A 22156-nucleotide genomic window follows, 5' to 3' on the forward strand; every position below is an offset into this window, starting at 1 on the left:
ATGGATACCACAAATATGCCGCTCATATTTCTTCATTTAATACCTCGGCAAAAACAAACCAATAACAAATAGCCATCGCACCTGGAATCACAGCCGCATAGCTGCCATATGGAAAGCTATGCCACAACAAAATGGTGCGGCAAAGGCAAAAAAGTGCGAAACATATTTCTCACATGAACACCACAAAACTATTGAAAATTACTATAAACAGCATCGCCCAAAACGTAAGGACAAAGGACAGACGGACACCATGGATGGCCAGGGAACAGCCAAAGCCAACAAAAAATATTTTTTATGATATAAGTACGGGTATATCCACGGCATTGCTGACCAATACCAATACCAAAACTACCGCACGACACGACACGATTCGATTCGATTCGATTTATGGGCGTCGATTTGTGGGCAGTTCTTTATGTACATCCGTATGTACGGACATATGTGTGTATATATTCCCGCAATATGTGTACACACCCGTATATATTGTTCTGGTTGTTGGCAACACAGCACACAGCACACAACACACAAAATCAAAATCAAACAAAAAAAAAAGAGAAAGGAAAAGCTGAGCGAAAAGTTTTTCCATTAAATCAATGAAGCGCGCAAAATATTCGCACCAAAGCAGAGGCGACGCGACGAAAAGGAGTCGGGAATTGGCCAACTTTTGATTTGCAAGGATTTGCCCGCGGCGGCTGCACAGCATCTCCTTCAGATAAACGTGCACCCAGCCAAAGGGAATGTGCCATAAAAGACCCATTGGAGTCACTTTATTTTAACATCAATTGTGGAATACCGATATGCCGCTGAAATGTATAAGATCTCTCCTCCCATTTGTCGTTGCACTAGGACTAAAGATATCATCGGAGAGTACCTGAATTATCCTTGCCAACAAATAGTTTTTGCCTGTCCAATATCCCTTGGATTCGAATTCATTTTGTAGTCATCCGAACTTTGGAGGCGGGGCCTTGGACTATCACCTTTCACCTCCTATCACCCACCATCAGCCACCGCATTTCAAGTGTCATTCCGTTTGTTATACACACATATTTTTATGCCTGATGACAGCTCAATTTTTTGCCATAGTTTTGGTACTTTTTTCTCCCGTGCCAAACAGAAAATGCACAAAAGTTGCAAAACAAAAAACTCCCTCCTCGGCCTCGGGTCAACAAAAAATAGAACAAAAAGCCAATTTCGGCCTGACCAAAGCAGAGTGGTCGAGTGGAGCCGCAGGGAGCCAGCGGCAGGACATATGTCTGTACAAATGTACGAGTGCACTGAAAATGGCGACGCGCGGACAATAAATGGCCACATGACAAAACATACGTTCCGTGTACAAATTTATGTCATAAATTTCTTTTTGAAGGCCCCTCGGACATTCGTTTGTGGCGCCGAGGTAAGGAATAGAACATATTCCAGGAAGTGTGGGAGCTGCAGGAGTACACTATTGTATCATTTGTCCAATGGATCAGACGGTACCATTTCCGTTTCTTTACCTAAATGTGATTTTTTTTTTTTTTTTGAGCAGTTGCCCACACTTAGAGACACTTTAAACTTCCAGTCGATGCGATGGTCACCACTTGGATAATCATTGAATAAATGTTGCACAAGGTTCTTTAACCTTTTCTGTCTGCTTTCTGTCATCTCAACAAACCTCCAAAGAGACTGTCGGCAGGTGGCATGCTCAGCGGGTATGTACACTGTACACTTAGTTCCCAGTGCTGGCGAAATAGCTTCGGCATCTGCAGATCAAGAGATCAAACCATGCGTTCAGTGTGGCTCTGCATTCGGAAAAACTGTTCCCAATGAATGTTAGTTGAAAGACGATGTTATTATGGCGTGGCTTAAGTAGACCTGGGTGTAATCACAAGCAACACGACAGCCCTTTAGATGGATGGCGACAATCAAGTGGGCGATGCAATGGCTGTGCAGGGCTCAGTATTTTCCAATCCCACTTGTACCAATCAAGAATAATTCTGAAATAAACGCCCACATGTACTGAATAAATTGTTGTATGATTGGTACTTTGTAGGAGGTCCGGGTACTTACATGCGAGGGGGTCCCATTCGATGACACAGCAAAACAGAAAAAAGAGAAAAGAAAACCAAGCTTGAAGTTTTCTTGTCATTTATTAATATTTTACTTTGTGTGTTTGATGTCGTACAATATTCATTTGGTTTTCAATTAATTACATTTATTGTATTTGTTGTATGTTTGTTTAAATGTTACTTTTACTTTTACTGTATCTGCCTCTGCCTTGAATGCCCTACAATTGAACTAGAGAAGAGAGTGCTGCTGCTGCTTGCTGCTGCTCCTGCTGCTGGCCTTGTTTTTTTTTTTTTCTTTGGTTTCTTTTTGTAGAGCATAAGGAAAGTCTTCTTGTAATAGTATGATTTATGTTTTGGTTTTTCTCTCTTTTCGTTTTCTGCTGTTTGCTGTTTGCTGCTTGCTGTTTTCTTAAGTTCGATTTTTTGATTCTGATTTGCATTTGATGAGTATTTGCTGTTGTTGTTAGTGTTTGCTCTTAAGTTGTTCATGCATGCATACGTAGTACCTATAGTTGCTATTGTAGCTGCCTCCGATGTTGTTGCTCTTGTGTTTTGCATATAACAATATTAAAATATTTGAAAAGGGCAAGAGCACCCCAACCCGAGCACACAGTGGCAGAGGGCCAGAGGGGCAGGGAGTACAGTTGCATGCAGCATACACAAAAGCATATTTCTGCAACTGCAACTGCAACTGCCACTGAAGCCTCCTCCTGTCCTCCTGTCTGTGTACCTTCGGTGCTGTGTTTGTGGTAGGGGAGCAACATTTCTGGCATTTTCTTGGGTTTTGATTTAATTTCACTTAATTTACTAGAAATTCTTGAGCATTTACCTTGGCCTCTTGTCTTGTGTTCTTGTTTTGTTATTGCATCAAGCTGTTCATTTCACTTCACTTGGCCAAGTGCCCCCTCCGCCCCCACCGCTCCGCTTCGCTCCGCTCCTCTCCACTCCGCTACGTTCTCGACTAAAGCTTAATTTGTTAGTTAACTGGAAAACAATCCGCAAACTGAAGTAACTGAACAAGAAGTATAGATACTCGTAGTACTACTACTGTTCGTGTGCCTGGAACTCTTTGAGTTCTGGCCACAATATATGCGCATATGCATACGAGCACAAAGGATTGTTGTTGGTTGTTGGTTGTTGTTGGGCGGGGCGTGGCGTGGCAGGCAGTGGGGGACCCTGCGCTTAAATTAGTTTACTTTATAGTTAATTAGTTAATATTTTTCTTCATATATATTTTTCTTTATGCTAGCTTCTCCGTTTGATTTCCTTCTACTCTCATCTCTAGTGCTTTTCCACTTAATGCGATGCTAGACAAAAAAAAAGTAGAGAAAAAAGAACTTTCCTCATTTTCAATTCACTAAATCTAGCTCCAAAAAAAATGTCTGGTTTTCCAATTACATTTATATATATATATATATATGTATGTGTGTGTGTGTGTATGTATTGTATGTGTCTGTGTAGGGTGTATATTCTTACAGATAGTTCTGGGATTTGGTTTGATTTTCCGCCATCTGAAATGGTATTTACGATTATATATTTCGCACTCTAATGGCCATTTGGAGTTCGCTCTGATTCCCCATTTTATTTACATTGAAAACGTGTTTGCTGCTCCCCACTGCACTTCCATTGCCTTTGCCTTGGATTGCTCTACTTTCAATTGTCATAACTAACCGAACGTTGAACGCATCTTCATGATTATCACTAACCTAGATTCTCTTCTCTCAATCTCTCTTTCCACTTTCTTTAGCTCTGTTTTAGCTCTATTTTATTTGACTTTCATTTGGTTTTGGGAGGCATACATATTTTCTCTGTTTTTCTTTTAATTTCCCTTTTAATTTTCTTTTTCTTGAGATTCATTGATTCGTTTGATTCAACATCGACATCGCTCATTCTCTTATGCTAAGCCTTCTTATTCGTATGATTTCTGGATTCCAAGCTGTATCCTAAGCATTTCTTTGATTCTTTCTTGAATTGAGTTCATGGACTGAAGGTCATTCAGGGGAATGGGAAATACTCAGTGGACACCAAAGGATGTAAGGAAGAACAATAGTTTTACATGTTTTTTCGGTAAAACATTCCCGATTCGATTTATATAGCTAAATTCTTGCACTCCTTTCGTACCAGTGTACCTTCCAGACGGTACTGGAATCATTGGCTACCCTTTCAGGACTCTCTTTCAGGATCTAGCACACGCTCAAGTGGTTCGTGTTGAGGACCACTCCAGCCGCCATGTATCCCGCAATGCCGCCGTTGTTCTGCCGATGCTGCTGCTGCTGCGCCGCCTGCTGCTGGTGTCCATGGTGTCCGTGATGGCTGTGGCCAGCTGCTGCCACCGGCTCCACAACGAGTCCACCCCCGAGGGCCGCAATGGGGCTGCCCGCCTTGGCCATGGGCAGGGGCACTCCGCCAATGGGGGTGGTGGCCGTGGTCGTCGTCGTTCCGGTGCCGGTTCCAGTGCTCAGGCTGGTGCCGCTGATGTGGGCGCTGATGCCGCTCGGCACACTGGACATGTGCGTGGCACTGGACGTGGCTCCCGAGACGGCTGCCGATACGGAGGCGGAGCCCGAGCCGGCTGCCGCCCCGCCACTGCCACCGGCCGCCGCCGTGCGAGTGAGCTCCTCGTTCGGGATGGAGAAGTGGCGGTACGAGATGTACTCGGGCGGCAGGGCCGCCTGCCGCTTGGCGTTCTCGATGCGCTGCTTCTTGAGCTTCACGTAGCTGAGCACGGAGATCATCACGATGAAAACGATGATGCCCAGGCAGCAGCCCACGATCAGGCCCAGGCGGCGCGTGAGGATCGAGTGGATGAACCCGTTGCTGGACAGCCCGTTCTCGTCGGTGATCAGGCTGGGCGTGGAGTCCAGGGTCTGCACATCGGTGCAGGCCGAGATGTGCGAGTTCTTGAGCACCTCGTGCAGCACATGGTCCGTCACAATGCTGTTCTCCATCAGCGACTCCTGCTGCAGCTGCTGCAACTGCTGCTGCTCATGTCCGTACGGGGAGTACGACTCCGGCAGGGGCACGGAGACGGCGCCCATGGGCAGCAGGTCCTCGTCCCGCGACGAGTCGTTCGCGTGGAGCCTCTGCAGCGCATTGGCCAGCGGCTCCGAGAGCCAATTACCGCTCCCGATGACGCAGATGTGATACCGCGTGTTGGGGCTCAGTCGCGTCAGTTTCGTGGAGCTGGCCGTCCCGTTCAGCCGCTTTCCGTGTATCTGTGGAATAAATTAAGCAAGTTTTCAAAATTGTTATTGTCATCCGCATCAGCCGCACCAATCTCCATGCCCATACCCATCTCCATACCCATTCCCATCATCGTCATCAGTGGCGTCGATGCCCGCGTGTCGCTTTATTAAAAATCTCCCCTGCGGCCTGTCCTGTATCTCTCTCTCGCGTTTGCCAGCCCCTCCGGACTACAGTGGTCCACAGCGATGGCTTTCTATGCCAATTCTTGGACCACATATAGTTTTTTGAAGGATTCCTTTATGGAAATTTAATGATATCTGACCAACCATCGGAACATGCCCTATAATACACAGAAGAATGACTGGAAATCTGCAAATATTTGCATTACCTCCTGTTGTAATATGCTTCCCATAATTCGATTGAGATACTTTTTGGTCAAAGGCCCCGAAGCGATGGAACTTTCTGAGCCCTAACCAGACATGAAAGCCTATCAATTGCATTAACCTAAAACAGTAGTTTGGCAAGAATGAAAACTTATGCGGCAGCCCAGCTATCCGTATAACTTGATTATACTATTAAAATGTTCATCCTTTGAGGCCGTGGCCGTGGCCGCACTTATGTGGCCGCTCCCACTGTCCCACTGTCCCACTGTGCCACTGTGCCGCCATCCGTCCCGTCCGTGTCCTGTGCGGAAAGCCAAAATTAAATTTTGTGTGCAGAAAGTTGTGCACTTTATCGCCAATCGAAGGCCCCACAGGCCCCATGGCCGTGGGCTCCGGCTCTAGTCCTGTCGCTTCCTCCCCGTCCTGCCCTGTCCTGTCCGTTGATTAAGCGTTTATTAAAAGAAAATTACGAGGATATCAGGGACACGGGCCCACAGTTCCGGCCATCAAATTACTTTGAAATTTGGTAGTCGGCGATGGGAATGGAAAAGGGAATGGGTATGGGTATGGGGATGGGGATGGGCAACTCAAACTCCACCTCCGACTCGAACTAGAACTCACCTCATCCGTGGCCAGGGGGAAACGCTCCCTGTCCCTGTCCCTCTCTCTGTCTCTGTCCCGTTCATACTCATCACGGTCCCTGTCCCTTTCCCTTTCCCTCTCCTGCTGCTCCTGATGTCGCTCCCGGCCGAAGTCCATGTCCCGGTCAGGGTCCTGCTCCCTGTCGTCATTGCCATTGCCATTGCCATTGCCATCGCCATCCCGTTCGCGGTCGCGTTCACGGTCCGTTGGCCCGGGAACGAGGCCATCACCGGTGGCATGGTAAACAATTTCGAAGCCATTGAGGCCCAAATGGTCGCGACTCTGCCAGGAGACGACCACCGAATATGGCTGGATGTCCTGTATGGCCATTTTCGGTATTAGCGGCGCATCGCAAAACTGCTGCGGCTCCATGCGGCCAAACACCTTGCCACGCAGCTCCGTGGGGTGTTCGCACCTCAGATAATTGATGGCATCGCCGCCGCCGCCGATGCCGATGATGCCGCCGCCGCTGCCGCCACTGGCCGTCGACAGGGACCATTTGCGATGATCCCGTAGCCATTCCCAGAGCTTTTGGGCATCGCAGCTGCAATGCAGTGGATTTTCTGTAACGAAACAAATTGGCCATGACAGCGGTCATTAAAAACGAGTGCAAACCGGCCAGTCAGCCCCAGGCAGGGCCAGACAGGGCCAGACAGCGCATCAAATGCTCATCTGATGGACTTTCTAATACAATGGGCATGAGAGTTCAAGGTCTGAAGTCTGTCACGGGAATTGCCTTAGCTCTCGAGGGAATACACAACCTAAAGGGGGCCACAAATCACATGCTTGTACTCACCCTCCAGCCGTAGGGTCCTCAGATTGGTCTCCAGCGGACGCAGCGGATCGAGGGGCACCAGCTCGAAGTAGTTCTTGCGCAGGTCCAGGAGATGCAGCTTGCGGAGGAAGCGAAAGGCGTCGTTCGAGAGGACGGTCATGCGGTTGCCCATGAGGAGCAGCTCGACGAGGCCGTGCAGGTTGCGGAAGGTCTTCTTGGAGACGCGGTCCAGCTGGTTGAAGCTCAGGTCGAGCGTCTGCATCTGGGCGAGGTCGGGGCTGAACTCCTCGAGGTCCTTGAGGGTGTTGTGCGAGATGTTGAGGAGCCGGAGCAGGCGCAGGCCCTGCAGCCGCTCCTTGGGCAGCATCTCCAGCTCGTTGATCCCGATGTCGAGTGTCAGCAGATTGGTGAGCGACCTGAAGGCCCCGGGCGAGATGCGGGTGATGCGATTGTTGACCAAATGCAGGTGCTGCAGCCCCTGGAAGGCCTCAAAGTCCTTGGACGTCAGTATGGATAGGTTCGTCTGGCAGATGTAGAGCTCCTTGAGGTACGGGTACCGCTCCTCCTTCACCGTGTAGATCTTGTTGATCGGATTGCCGGTCAGATTGAGCCAGGACAGGCGCGGTATCGACACATCCGACAGAGCGGAGCTGGGGATCTGAAGGAAGCGATTGCTGGACAGGTCCACGCGCTGCAGATTGATCGAGTGGCGCAGGAAGTTGGCCGGCAGCGAGAGCAGCAGGTTCCCGCTCAGATCGACGCTGTCCAGCTGCGTGAGGTTCACCGCATTGAAGCCGCTCAGCGAGTTGATCCTGTTGTCGCGCAGGACGAGCTGCCGCAGATTGAGCGTGCCCCGCAGCTTGAAGAAGTCGATGGACGTGAGGTGGTTGCGGGCCAGGTCCAGCGTCTCCAGGGTGCTCAGGTTGTAGAGGGCGATGTGGGGGAACTCCACCAGCTGGTTGCGGCACAGGCGCAGCTCCTTGAACACGTTCAGGCCGCTGAAGATGTTGCGGTTCATCTGCGTCAGCCGGTTGTCGCACAGGTCGATGCGCACCAGGTTCGTGTTCCGCGAGAAGAGCTGGTCGGGTATGTGTCCGAGGCTGCAGTTGGCCATCGACAGGTGCTGCAGCGAGCGCAGCTTGTCGAACATCCCGGCCATGATGCCGCCCGATGCCGTGCCTCCCATGCCCACGTGGCTGAAGTTGTTGTGCGACAGGTGGAGGCGCCTCAGGCCGGGCACGTCCAGCCGCTGGATGTCGGCGGGGCTCAGCTGGTTGCGCTCCAGGTTCAGCTCGTTGAGGTTCTGCAGCGACTTGAAGGTGTTCTGCTCCAGCTTGCGCAGCGAGGTGTTGGCCAGTTGGAGCGTGGCCAGGGGCAGCTCGTCCAGGAAGACGTCGCGCGTCAGCTGCACCAGGGGATTGTGCGAGAGGTCCAGGGACTTGAGCTGCTTCAGCCGGTTGAAGGCATAGCCCTCGATGGCCTCGATCCAGTTGTGGGCGAGCGAGAGCTCCTCCAGGCTCTGCAGCGGGGCAAAGTAGTCGCGGCGCAGCTGCTTCAGCTGGTTGCCGCTCAGGTCGAGGAACTTCAGCTGCGTGAGGCTGGCGAAGGTGTCCTTCTCGATGTCCCGGATGCGGTTGTCGTTCAGGTAGAGCCGCCCCAGCAGCGGCGTGTCCACGAAGAAGGAGCGCTCCACCTTGGTCAGCTGGTTGTCGCGCAGCCACATGATCTGGATGCGCTGCTGCTGGCGGAAGGTGCGCTGGTGCACCTTGTGCAGGTAGTTCGCCTCCAGCTGGATGGAGAGCAGCGAGGAGTTCTGCTCGGGGAAGATGTCCTCGAGCACCGTCAGCTGGTTGTCCTGCAGGTTGATGTGCTGCATGCTGGTCAGCGTGTGGAAGGCCCCCGGCTCGATGTCCTCGATGTTGTTCTTCTGGATGTGCAGCTCCTGGAGCGACGGCAGCGGCTCGAAGACGCCCTTGCGCACTCGCCGGATGCGATTGTTGTGCAGCCGCACCTCCCGCAGCTGCTCCAGCTTGCGGAACATCCCGATCTCGAGGTCCTGGATCTCGTTGTTGTCCAGCGACAGCGAGGAGAGCCGCACGCACTTGTCGAACAGCGTCACGGGCACCAGCGGAATGAAGTTCGAGCGCAGATACAGGTGGTCCAGATTGGAGAGCGTGCTGAACACGTTCGGATCGATGTGGGCGATGGCGTTCGCCTCCAGGTAGATCACGTCGACGTTCGTCGAGTTAGTGAACGCGTCTGCCGGCAGCTCCAGGATGTTGTTCTCCGAGAGGAAGACCTCCCGCAGCTGCGGCAGGTTCGAGAAGACCCCACTAATCGCATGGATGTGGTTGTGGCTGAGGTCGACCGTCTGCAGGCGCTTGTTCCGATCGAACACCTTCGGATCGAGGGCGATGATGCGGTTGTGCGACATGTCCAGCGACATCAGCTCCTTAAGGCTCTTGAACGCCTCCGGCTGCACAAGCTCGATCTGGTTGGCGTAGAAGGAGAGCGTCTTGAGCTGCGGAAAGGCCCGGAAGCAGTCGTGCACGATCTCCCCGAACTGGTTCGAGCTGAGGTCCAGGAAGATCAGCGACGGTAGCTGCAGGGCGGCCGCCGCCACCGCCGCCGCGGCCGCGGAGGCGTTGTTCGTCACCAGCTGAATGTCGCCGTAGAAGCTCGCGATGCGGTTGCTCGACAGCCGGAGGACGCGCAGGTGGTCCAGCTTCCGCAGCGCCATCATCGGGAAGGTGCGCAGCCCGTTCTCGGACACGTCGATCTCCTGCAGGCACTCCTCGAGGCCGGCGAACGCGTGCTCCGGCATGCCCTGCAGCCGGTTGCCCTTGAGGTTCAGCTTCGAGATCCGCAGCCCATAGAAGCTGTAGTCCTCGATCCGCACGATCTCGTTGTAGTCAAAGTCCAGGGCCGTCAGCTTCTGCATCGAGCTGAGGGCCCGCGACGGCATCTGCAACGCAAAAAGCAACACAATTTTTATTGGGCTGGGGCCATGGTCGGGAGGCTGCCATCGGGGGCACACCCGTCCGAAATGATATGCAACAAATGTCATCGACATGTAATCAAGCGAAGAAGCGTTGCACTCGTATAAAAAGGGTACTGCTATAAATAATAACACGAGCCAACAGAGCGGTTTGTGGAATGTTCGCGTCAAGTGTCATGGCGACGTTTCCGCCTTGGCCATTCACAATGCTCGCACGAACATTCGAGCATTTGCCATTCGCGTGGGGTGAATGCTTTACCAATAACCGATTACCGATTACCGATTACCGATTTTAAGAACAGCTGATTGTGTCTTGTAACTTATCATAAATTCAAAGCTTAAAAGGCTCCCATATTTCGAGTCAAGATGCGGACTCAAGAGATCTGTGTGTGTTCCTGCCACACCTTGAGGGCAAGGCCAACAGGAGTCTGCTATTGCTCATTAGAACGGTATGGTCTGATGCGAAACCCTTTCTATTCCTTTCCATTTTTTCTACTACTGATTGATTCTCTTACAGGTAAAAGCCCACATGCTTAAGCGCCTGCAGCCGATCCGTGCCTCATCGACTGGACTGGCGTATCGCATCTGTCGCTGGCTGTATTACGTATGCCATCCGACAACACCTTGCAGCTGTGGCACGTGTGTGTTTGCCCTGCTCTGCTTTCGCCGAGCGCTGCCTTTGTGTCGTGCCACTGGATTGTGCCTTTTGTTGCCCGCTAAATCTGTAATTAAAACCCGCCATTGTGCACCAGTAGTCCCACGGGCAGTCCATGCAGCATGCAGATGTTTAAAAAGCGCGCGCCCCCCCACAGGCGGCCCTCCGTAGCATCCCACCCTTCGCTTGTGGCGCGTGTTTGTTCACCTGTTTCTACCGTTTCACCTGTTTGGCATCGCCGCGAAATTGCTTTTGATGCCAATCATTGAAAACTTTGCACAGCTTGCGTATCTGGCCAAAGCAGAAAGGCACTGGCACTGGCACTGGCAGTCGCGGGGTCGGAAACCGGGAGACCAGAGGTGCAGTGCAGCTTCTGCCTTTGCATTGTTTGCGCACTTTTTTGTCCAGAGTCTCCACGGCAAGGGCTCCGGAGCTGCCGATGCAGTTATGACTGCCACTTCTCGGATTGGAATGTCACTGTATGCATATTCTCGAGCAGGTTGCAGGTACTCCAAATAATGGCTTGAAGCGAGGCACAAGAAAGGGGCAGCAGTTCTGTCTTGAAAAACAGCAAAGTCGCCAGAATGTTGTATGCTGAGTTTCGTTCTTTTAATTCCACAGAAATGTCCGCCGCTGTCCGGCGAGTGTGGGCGTGAAAAGTGTCGCCCACGGGGCCCAAGGAAATGTGCAATTTTAGGGGCGGGCCTGCAGTGTCACCTGACATGGGGCCAAAGCGAATAACGGCCTTTTAATTAATGTACTGACACGGAAATTTATGGCAGTCGATTTTAATTTATTGAACCTCTGCGACGCGGCGCCGTTTGGCGCCTTGGAAGCGCGACGCAGCCCGGCCCGGCCCGGCCACGATTCGACCGAAATTTATGGCCAAGTCATTGCCCGGCTGGCCAGAAGTGCAGAAGAGAGAGCCGTAGCGGAGCCGCAGAGCGGAAAATGCGGGAAAATGGGGGAAAATGTGGAGAAAATGGTCTGCCATAAAATGATATTTATTTTTATTGTTGGCACATTATGAAATATTTATGGACATTTTGAATTTCAAAGACAGTGAACAGCGAATACAACGGGGGAAAAAAAAAAGTTACGGATTCACGGGATTTCAGGCACAGTTTCGGTGTTTCGGTATTTCGGTATTTCGGTATTCCGGTGCGGTGGGGTCTAGTGGGGATCTAATCCTTGCTGATGATGGGCCGGGTGCGGCATCGGCGGCCACTCTCGCCCTGGGTGATGCCGCGGCAGCGCCACTGCTCGGTGGAGATCCATTGGTTGCCGGGCTTCCTGGAGCAGTTCCTGCGCCTGGCCTCGCAGCGGCTCTGAACGCTGCAGCCGCCCTGGCGGTTCGTCCAGCAGCTGGCGACCTTGTCCTCCAGGCACCAACGCTGCTGGCAGTCCCTTACGCGCTTGCCGTCGGGGCTGACCGGCGCCGGGGTGCGGAGACGGGGAGCGCACCGGCCGGAGGCGCCGCTGCCTCCGACTATGTTGCGGCACCGCGTGACGCAAGTCTGCTTCACCGGCTCCAGGCCGTTGTCGCGCCGCGAGCAGTTCTTCTCCCGCAGGCGGCAGGGCAGCAGCCTGGTGCACGTGTTGGTGCGGCTGTCACGAACGCACACGGTCCGGCTGCTCAGCAGGTCCTTCTGGGTGCAGCGGCCCGCGCAGGGCGGACGACGGTTGTTGCCGTCGACCCCAATGGACGCCACGAGGACAACGAGCGCCAGAAGTAGGCAAAGCTTGGACATGGCTGGGATTGGGATGGCTACGGCTCTTCTCAACGGAATGCGGAGGAGTGGTGCCCGTTTGCCTCGCTGAGCCGCCTATTTATGGAGTCCCCCCGCCAGAGAATACACCCCAAACACCCACTCAACGTGCCACATCTGTTCTGTTGTTTGCCCCGAATCTCGATCGGCAGTGAATGGGATTGATCGAACACAATATGCGAAACAAAGCAGAGAAGAGTCAGAAGAGTCTACAGTCGGCAGTCAGAAAAACAGGCACTCAAGTGTCATAAATGTAGCTCCGAAAAACAGTATAAATTTCATTAGTGTACACAATTTTAGCATTCACTCGTAAGCAATCCAGCTCCATTGTCGCGAAGCACCTCCAAGATGCACAGCCAACAGTGGCTCATGCCCATGGCCATGGCCATGGTCTTTGGTAAGTGGGGGACGAACACGAACAGGACCACGGCGTCCTCGAATTAACCGAGAAATCACGTTCCCCACAGCACTGCTGCAGCTTCAGCTGGCGGGCAGCACCAGTGCCAGCAGCAACGAGACCCACACCACCACCACCGTGAAGACCGTCAGTGGTGCAGCAGCGCCTGTCTGCAGGCTGCCACCCGTCTGCATGGATAACAGCCCGCGCGTCTGCGGCAGGTTCCCCGACGGGAAGTGCCAGCGCTTCAACAACATCTGCCACCTGCTGGAGGCCCACCACAATGGGAAGCCAGCCGCTGTGGGGCACGTGCCTGCCCGGGAGTGCCGCCACGTTGCTGGAGTGGGGTACCTCTACAGACGCCCCTGCCAAGACGGCTGCACCGGCCGTCGGGTGAACTGCAGCCGCTTGCCCCACTCGGCGAAGATCTGCGTGCGCACCACCAACCACAAGGAGTGCCAGCTCCTGGCCAACGTCTGCCGGCTGCGCCAACGCAACTGCCACGACACGCCGCGCCACAGTGAGTGATCCGCAGATGTGTAACCTCCCTGTAACGTGTGGCCTCTAACCTGTAACCGTCTTCCTGCAGACTGGCACCGCACGGACCGGCGTCGCTGTGGGCCGCCCAAGCTTGGCGATGAGCCCAGGCCCTGCTTGCCCCTTCGAAATGCACCAAAAGTTGCTACCGAGCAACAGAAATCTGCTCTGGAAAAGAGAGAGGAGTCAGGTCTGCTCCCCCTGGAATAGAACGAGTGATACTGAGATCTGTTCGGTAGCATAAATTATAGTATTCACTGTCTTGTTTAGCGTAACTCCTTCCGTAAGATAAACCTTGAACTTAAGCTAAGAATATTCTCCTGGCTAGCATCTAGATAAACTTGATCTTGTTTCTATCATCAGAGGCTGTGGCTCGGGTTCGCGACTATGACCAAGATCATTAGCTTCAGGGGAATATCCGCTGTAATATGCAGTGACACAGAGGACAAGCCTACTGAAAGAGCTGGAATACTTCTGTAGTCCGCAGGGTATCGATTGATTCACGGATATTCAAGGCATTCTCTGAGCAAATAACACCTAATCCCTCTCTATTGCATCTTAAGTCTTCGGTAAATATCTAAATACGATGGATTGCATATGTTGTGGGAGTACTTTCACCGCCTTGGGCTCCTTCTGAACTTCCTTTCGGGACATTCGTGGTTTCCGGCTGGCCGCCTTTCGCCTGCAAATTATTTTATTGAACGCAATTGTTTCTGGCTTTGGCTCGTTTGTTATTTTCGGCGGCGGCAAATTACTTTTTATGGCTAGCTGCGGAGGCCGCTACCCCGCTTGCCACATGCCACTTGCCCCTGTTGAATGTGGAGCACAGTACTGGATGGCCTGTCTGATTCGAAGCGGATGGGCCTGCCGTTGCGGCGGCTGTTTTTCAAAATTTAATGGCTTAGAAAGCCATTTGCATTTTCTTTTTTTTCTTTTTTCGGGTCTTTCCAACTTTGTTTAACATTATTTGGCGCCGTATGTTGCCCACTCCCACTCCCTCCCCCACCCCCACCCCTCTGCCAGTTGCCGTTGGAGCGGACTAATTAGTTTGGCCTGGCAACGCTATGGCGGCGACTCTGCGGTCTGGCAGCGCTGCGTAATGCAATTTAGGGGTACTGCTGTCTCTGTTCTTCTCGTACTTCCACTCTTCTCAACGCAGCCCGAAAGTATGCAATGAAAACAGATGTAGAATCGATGTAGTATTGATGTAGTATCGACGTAGAATCGGTGTAGAAATGCCACTTACAGGCCCTGTCCCCAAAGGGATATCCTTAGCCGACACTCACCTGCGTCAATTTGCCATTCACAATGCTGAGCGACTCGAGGCTGGAGCGCACGTTGCGCAGGCTGTTGTCCTTGAGGGCCTCCAGGTGGGAGTGGGAGAACTGCAAGTGCCGGATGTGGACGCCCGGCTGGAAGACGTCCTGCGACAGCGACGTGACGGAGCGATCGAAATCGTAGATGGACAGCGAGTGGATCGGCGCCGAGATCCGCTCCAGGGTCGAGCGCAACGACAGCGCCGTCGTTCCGGGGCACTCCAGGAAGAGTCCTGCAGGAGCAACGAGGAAGCAACAACATGTTCAAGTGTTAATTCCATAATCGACAGAAATTTGCGCAACGCATTTCAATTGGTCCTCCCCAAAGACCCAAAGGCTTCTGTCCAGTCCAGTCCAGTCCTCTCCGTCTCCTGTCCCCATTATGTGCCTTGTAATGCATATTATTATCCTTGTCCTACCTTGTCCCCCCATGACATGTGCTGCCTGCCTCGGCTATCAATCAATACTCCTGTTGGCACTGGGACTGGGACGGACTCTATTAATAGCTGAGTGAGCATTCGTTTGAGTGAACCAAAGGCTACTGTTGCACCGGCTTCCTCTATCGCTTAAATAGGCCAATTCTCAGCACTATCTCAATCGATCGACGAGGCAGGAGCCTCGTTGATGGATGTGGCATGCAACAGCAGCTTTATTGCTGGCTGCTGGCTGCTGATGGCTGATGAAATGATGCTGCCTGGTGTCAAAGCAAACAAATCCTGCCTGGAATACACATTAAATGTGTTCGAGTGGGACGCACGGACAAACAGACAGACAGACAGACTGTGCGCTGCTTTTCCTTGGGTTTGGGGGCCCCCAAGGAGGAGCTCTGATTTGTTATGGGGCTCGTCCACACGTTCGGGGCGCAATTAACTTTTCCTCCCCACCGACCCACCGACGGACTGAATCGGACTGATTCGGACTGTCCTGGAGGTCTGTCCCGGCTTGATGCGTTTAATTAGTTCGGTCGACCATTCGCACTTACCATCTTCAAACTTGTAGCAGGGGCAGGCGGAGCTGTCGTCGAAGCTGGGGCACTCGATGCCAGCAGCTCCACCGCCTCCACCTCCCCCTCCGCCACCGCCACCTCCGGCTGACGAGGATGAGCCGGCACCCGTGGAGCCACCATTGGCAGCACCCAGATCGGCGTAGAGCAGCTCACGTGCACTGCCTTTGGCACTGGCAATGAGGAGGCTGCTGGCGGCGGCAGCAGCCGGGGAGCGGGCAATCCTGGCCGAAGGTGTCATCGCTCCTGCTGCGGTCCCGGGCAGCATCGTCACCAGCAGCAGCAGCAGCAACGGCAGAAGCCACAGGACATGCTTCCTCCATTGCCGCTGCACTCCGGCAACATTATTGCAATTTCGACGACATTGTCCCTGGTCTCGTCGAAGGAGAGGGTGCTGCTGCCGCTGTTTGCTTCTGCATTTGCTTGGTCTGCTCTGGGTCTGGCTCTGGCTCTGGCACTGGGCCTGCAGTTTGTGTTCGTGCTCCTTGGCAGAGTCTCGTGGCAGTCCCTCTGTCATTCCCTGTACCATTGCCATTTGCTCTATTTGATGTCCTTGTTGCTGACGCTGATTATGCTGGAGTGGGAGCTGCTCCTGCTCCTGCTCCTGGTGCCTGTTTTGACGGTCGGATGCTTGTTTTTTCGGCTCCTGGCCGACGCCTCCTGCCGCACCCGTAGCCTGTTGACAATTGTTAGTGCTGCTGCTGCTGCTGCTGCTGCTACTGCCGAGGGTCCTGGATGTAGATGTGGGTATGGAGTCGTGTCCGTTTGTTGACTTTGTGCATTTCGCTAATAAGTTTGCCAGCGCCGCTTCTGCTTTTGCTGAATCGCTGCCTTTGCACATTTTTCTTCTCTCTCTCTCTCTCTCTTTCTCTTTCTCTGTATGTCTATGGGGCTATCTCTGTCTCTTTCCTCTCTCTCTCTCTCTCTCAGCCTGTCTCAATCAATGTGGCGCATTCTTATTGATGTGTCCCTGTTGCCATATCGGTGGTGGGGGCGGGGGGAAGATGCAATCTGTGGAAGAGAAACAGAAACGGAAACGTAATTAATTCTAAATGTCAGCCACTTAAAAGGGGAACAAATGGCATTGGAACCGTTTAAAAATAGTCGTTTCTGTGAGTGTCTGTAATCTCAATCGAAAGTGATATATGTCCTACATCCATATCAAAGGAAGGGCACACCCGAAGCTTCTTATGGAAGCGAGGCAGCACAAGCGACCGAGGAGAGCTGTCGCAAGACACGTGCCGCCTAATGATTGAACAAGTGTGTTCTTAGATCCCAAATCTTAACAATCATAAACCCATACCCGTGACATCTCCATCGCCCATGTTTTTCCACGAGAATGATTCACTTCTCCTAATGCCTTCTCCCCCAGGGGCATGGCGGGGCATGCGGCATCTATTATATAATATTTCATAGCTTATGCTGGCTGCTCTTTCCGTTCTAATCCACATTCCCTGTTCCAGTCCTCGCTGTTTCGATGTCATTCCGCTGCTGGACAACGCGACAGCCGGAAATTTGGAATAATTAATATTTAGGCTGCTGTCGCTGGCATCAGAATACCCTTTAGAAAGGGTATCCACACCGGAAGGTACAAGTTTGTGCCTCAACGAAACCATTTGTTCCATTTTCCTACGGCATGCAAGTACGAGCCTTAGGGAAAAGGCTTAGAGCCTTTCAGTATATAGTGCACTTTTACAGGGTATCTGCTGGTTCGCCACGTTCCTTCTTAGTCGTTGTTTGCGGAGCGCTCTTCCTGTTTTGGCCGAAACGAACGAAATTTCCGGTTAAGGCTGGCAGGGAGCAGTCACTCGACGCATTAGCTGCCATAATTTTAATGGCGTTTAATGGCCCAGGAATGGAATTGAATGCGGCCAAAAGCACGCAGAGGAGGGACGAGAAAAAAACGCATTAATTAGAAAACGAGCGAACAACGACTTAGCAATAAAATAATAATAATAAGGCAAGCCAACGTGACCGCCGCATACCAGAGCCCCAGAGCCCCAGAGTCCCTTTCCCTTTCGCCACTCCCCCTCCCCGTCCCCCTAGAGAGGCACTAAATTAGGCGCTCGCCTTTCGGCTAAGGGAAAAAAGTGCCCCTGCCCCAGCCCCAGCCCCAAGCCGCACAAAAATTCACGCACTTGACACAAATTCCTTTCGGGCGGCGGGCGAGCATTAAAATTGAAAATAAAAACAAAACGAAACGCAAATTGTGAGGTGACGGGGGAGGGGCTCTCTGCGGCAGCAGGAAAAGCGGAAAAAGCGCTGCCCAGGCATGCAAGAAAATAATTCATAATACAAACGATGGTCGTCCGGGCGGGAAAAAACGCACACCGAGAGGCTGCCATAATGTTGTCAGCGCAAAAAATGGCCACCAAATGGAGACCCCCGGGAGGAAGACAAGCGAAATTGTTGGCCGGGGAGTGGATAAACGCGGGCACAGCCCCCGCAAATGGGTTAAAAGCTGGACCCTCACACGGGGGACCAGAGATTTATCAATTTGCTGGTTAATTACGGTTCAAGGGGGAAGGAGAGCCCGTTTCAATTGGTCGTATGCCAGGATCCAACATTGGCAGGAACTTCAGATGTCTCCGTAAATAATCTGTGTTCCAGCATAATTATGATCGGTGTTCCCCATTTGTGTGTGGCCCACTAGAAACATCGATTTGTGGTCCAAATCAAAGAGGATTGTCCATCAATAGGAGATGGTTATTCCTATTACCCCATTCAAACACCTTGCTAGAGGCTAGAGGCCAAAGGTTAAAGGCCTTTCCTTTACTGAAGGAGAATCGGCACCTTTAATAGATCTTCGCTGCCAGAAGACCTGCCTCGAACAGCAACAGCGATGGACGGTCTGTGTTGCCCGTGGAGGCCAAGGCGCCGGCCTTCGTTTTTGGAGGAGAAGTGGAGTGCCTTTGCGGATGGGCAGTCCTTTTGTGCTCTGAAGATCACTCAAGGCCTATTGTGGCCAATCGAATCGGTGTACTATACCCTTGAGGGATTACGGGCGAGACTTTAGGAACGGCTTTAGGGATAGGCATTCCCTTTGAGTGAGTGAATTCCCGATACAACAATAAAACGCATCGAATTGTACGAGTTCTGTAGGAGTATTCTCCCCAGTTACAAAATTCCATTGACCAAAGAACACAAAATCCTCTCCAACTTCCTTTTGGAACTACCACCTAACAATGACCTCCATTTTAGGGGGGTTTTAGTGTCTTCCGCCGCTCGATGGGACTCTTGTGCCGCCACCCTTTTGCGGCCTGCCCACGGGCCAGGGCACGAGTGGCGGTGGGTGGGGGGCCGCTTTCGCTTTCCACGCTTTTCCATCCCCCGGGGAAGGGGAAGGGATGGATGGCCGTGTTTTCAATTAGTGGCCATGACAACTGAAGTTTTTACCGCGCTGCGGTTCTTGCATCACTTTTTCCATTATTTTTATGCGGTTCTATTCGGTAGGATTCGTGTTTGTTTATTGTGTGTGTGTGTGTGTGTGTGTGTGCGTGTGCTTTCGGTTTTCAGCATTCAGTTTTCCCCGTTTTTCCGTTTTCCAATTGTCGCTGTCGCTCTCGCCGTTTGAGTTTGAGTTTGAGTTTGGATAAGTTCGAGTTTGCCAACTCGCTGCAGTCGCGGTTATTTGGTTAGCAAGTCAGTCACTCATTCAGTCATTCACTCAGTGAGTCAGTGAATCAAACGGTCAGTCAATCGGTCAGTCAGTCAGTCAATCGGTCAGTCATTCAGCAAGTTGCAATCGCATTTGCGCATAATTAAAAGTTAATTGAGTAACAACAAAGCGCTTAATGCAATTGGAAATTGAAAATGGAATAACAACCAAATGGCGGACCCAGTGCCGCATCAAATATGCGCTGGCAATTTATTTACGAGTGTCGTGGCCAAATCAATAAATCGCCATATGAATAATATCTGAATAGCAGTCGAGTGCGAGTGTGTGGCCAGGGATTAACCAATCGAAGGGCGGGGAGCAGCGCGGCGGCGGAAAGAGGTAGGTCCCAGGGATGCCACAACAATAGAAGAAAGGGGGACAAACAGTCCACAAACATACCATCTCCAGGACCATCCTTGCTCTGAAAATTGATAGCCCTTGGGTGGGCGAAAGTGTGGGTACATTCCCTGAAGAAGGGCACAACTTTCTTGATAGACATTTGCATCAATGGTGAGTATCTACGATCATGTTCCTAGTGAATCCTAGTGGAATGGAAAAGGTATTACGGATAGGTATACACCCCATGCCTGTATCTGATATCTGTGAAAACTGCTTTGGAAAAACGTATCCATTTAGATCCCATACCGATCCGATACCGATAGTACTTCATTATCACTCTCTCGGGAATCGAGAGTACCTCTAAAGAGTCATCATGAGCTGGCACTCAGCTCCACCCCAAGGAGTTGGGGCGGGGCGGGGGGCAGGGTTAGGGAACTACACCTTGGCGGGAATGTCGAAAATTAATTGCAATTAAAAACCCTAGTTCCCCTGGGAAAAGCGACACGACAACAGCAACAACAGCGACAGCAACACGAACAACTTGAAAACAATGATGGGGAGCAATGACGATGACGATGACGATGGCCAATGAAGCTACTAGAGGAAGGGGGCAGATCGGACTGCATGGACAGGGGTGGGGATAGGGATTGGGATTGGGACTGGGGATTTGGGGAGAGCGAAACCTCAGCTTGGATGACATTAGCGTTGACAGCGAGAGAGCGAGAGCCCAACAAAGAACAAACGGGGAGAACACACAGGGAACAACTTTGTTTATGGCAGTAAGCAACACATCACTCACATAGATACACACACACACACACACACACACACACACACACTAGAACGATGCACCTGTGTTTCTGTGTTTGGCTCTGCCCTTTGCTTCCTGTGAACCAGTGTTGGGCGCTGACTGCTTGCTGCCTGCTGCACCCTTCGTCATGCTCCTCTGCTTAGTCTCGACTGCTATTTCATTTTAATGACTCACGTGACTTTCACGTGAGAGAGAGAGACCCCACTGGGGCTCCACTGAGAGCCGGAACAGGGCAACAACGGAATCAGCATCAGCAGGGAGCAGAGGAGGAACAACACCCGACATTGTCCATGGCAGCTGAAGCCGGGGCAAAAGTATAATCATAATAATAAAAGTTATACACCTAACATGCCATTACATAACAGATACAGAGAGGGAGAGAGAGCACTCTCCACTCTCCCTTCAAGGGGCAGTCACGCCCACCGATGTACGCCCCAGCCGCAGAGCCAGATGGCAAGATACGTACGAGTACGAATATGTTGAATGAAAGCCCCGGATGGACATGAGATGGGTTCTTACTTCATTTGAGCAGCACACAAGTTCTTTGGTTTGCACTGAATCCCAGCCAGGGACCACGGGGGACCATGGGGGAATCAAACGGGGAGCGGAGGGGGTTTCGAGCTGGATGAACCCAACGGCCAGACGGTACAATCAAAAATTCAGTTAATTAGCTCTAATCAGTAAATGGAAATTTTAAAGGAGCCCCAAACCCATACTAGTAGAATGGATAGATGGAGTGATAGATCCAAGGTTTATCCATTGAAAATCAATGGTAAATCGAATCACTATATCACAATAGTAGCGGATCTACAGCGAAAGGAGAGGACCTTCAGCAGGCATTTTCTCAATCCTGGAGAAATTTTATTTGCAGTTTTCAATCCCAGCAATCATCGATGGATGCTGTTCCCAAAAACTAGAGCATTTACTAGCTTTTATCTCCGCCTCAAGAGCACAAACTATGTGCTACCCTCGGGATAGGAGATGGTTATGCCTATTTCCCCATTGACTCCATCTAGCAATCGAAGGAATTCCATATGGAAGGCCTGCCGCTGGAGCCACTCATCTATGCCTCTCATGCCTCTATTTATTCCCAGACTCCCAGGAACTATTGATGGCCTCAGCCGCAGCGGCCTTGGCCTTGTCCACCTGCTGCCGCTCCTGTTGCTCCTGGAAGTCTGCGATGTGGCTGGAGGATCGCCCCCTCAAAAACCCTTGCCTCACAGAAGAACTGTTGCAAGTGTAATTGTTTTTGTCGAAAGGCAAGGCGTTTCTGTTGTTTCGAAAATTTGGAAAATTTAGCCAAGATACAAAACCAAGATAATTTGGGCTCGGGTGTGATTGATGGGGCAGCTTTGGGGATGGATTTGGGAGGGATTAGTGCGGCATAGAGGTCCGCAGTGAATGTCGGAAGACTCGAATGGGATCGGCCTTTGTGCACTCCGAAAACATTCACTCCTGATTGCATTCTTGAAGCCCCCTAGATTTGGCGTATGATTTGGAGGCCTCTTCCTATTGAGCCGCTGCCGGGAAATGTTTCATTTCTCGATACTTGACAGTGGTGTCTTGCGAAATGTACACTCAAGTGGCAGGCCCGGGGAGTGACAGGCCATTCATCAAATGGACTGACTTCTGCTTCCCGGAT

At 51.8% G+C, this 22156-nt stretch overlaps 3 protein-coding genes across 3 annotated transcripts; 1 reads left to right on the forward strand and 2 right to left on the reverse strand.

Moving 5' to 3' along the window:
- Nucleotides 1-2107: 2107 nt before the first annotated feature.
- LOC108158283 (chaoptin) lies at nucleotides 2108-16609 on the reverse strand. The gene is made up of 5 exons (XM_017290554.2): nucleotides 15686-16609; nucleotides 14674-14936; nucleotides 7053-9996; nucleotides 6236-6819; nucleotides 2108-5260 (listed from the first exon to the last, which is right to left on the reverse strand). Exons 1-5 carry the CDS (start codon nucleotides 16545-16547, stop codon nucleotides 4229-4231), a joined length of 5685 nt encoding a protein of 1894 aa, XP_017146043.2. The 5' UTR covers nucleotides 16548-16609; the 3' UTR covers nucleotides 2108-4228.
- LOC108164921 lies at nucleotides 11678-12627 on the reverse strand. The gene has a single exon (XM_017300907.2). It carries the CDS (start codon nucleotides 12433-12435, stop codon nucleotides 11869-11871), a length of 567 nt encoding a protein of 188 aa, XP_017156396.1. The 5' UTR covers nucleotides 12436-12627; the 3' UTR covers nucleotides 11678-11868.
- LOC108164920 lies at nucleotides 12653-13723 on the forward strand. Its single transcript, XM_017300906.2, has 3 exons — nucleotides 12653-12850; nucleotides 12921-13370; nucleotides 13440-13723. The coding sequence occupies exons 1-3, from the start codon at nucleotides 12802-12804 to the stop codon at nucleotides 13595-13597; spliced, it is 657 nt and encodes a 218-aa protein (XP_017156395.1). The 5' UTR covers nucleotides 12653-12801; the 3' UTR covers nucleotides 13598-13723.
- Nucleotides 16610-22156: the final 5547 nt, after the last annotated feature.

Source organism: Drosophila miranda, chromosome XL, assembly GCF_003369915.1.
Source record: "Drosophila miranda strain MSH22 chromosome XL, D.miranda_PacBio2.1, whole genome shotgun sequence".
NCBI classification, from domain to species: Eukaryota; Metazoa; Arthropoda; class Insecta; order Diptera; family Drosophilidae; genus Drosophila; species Drosophila miranda.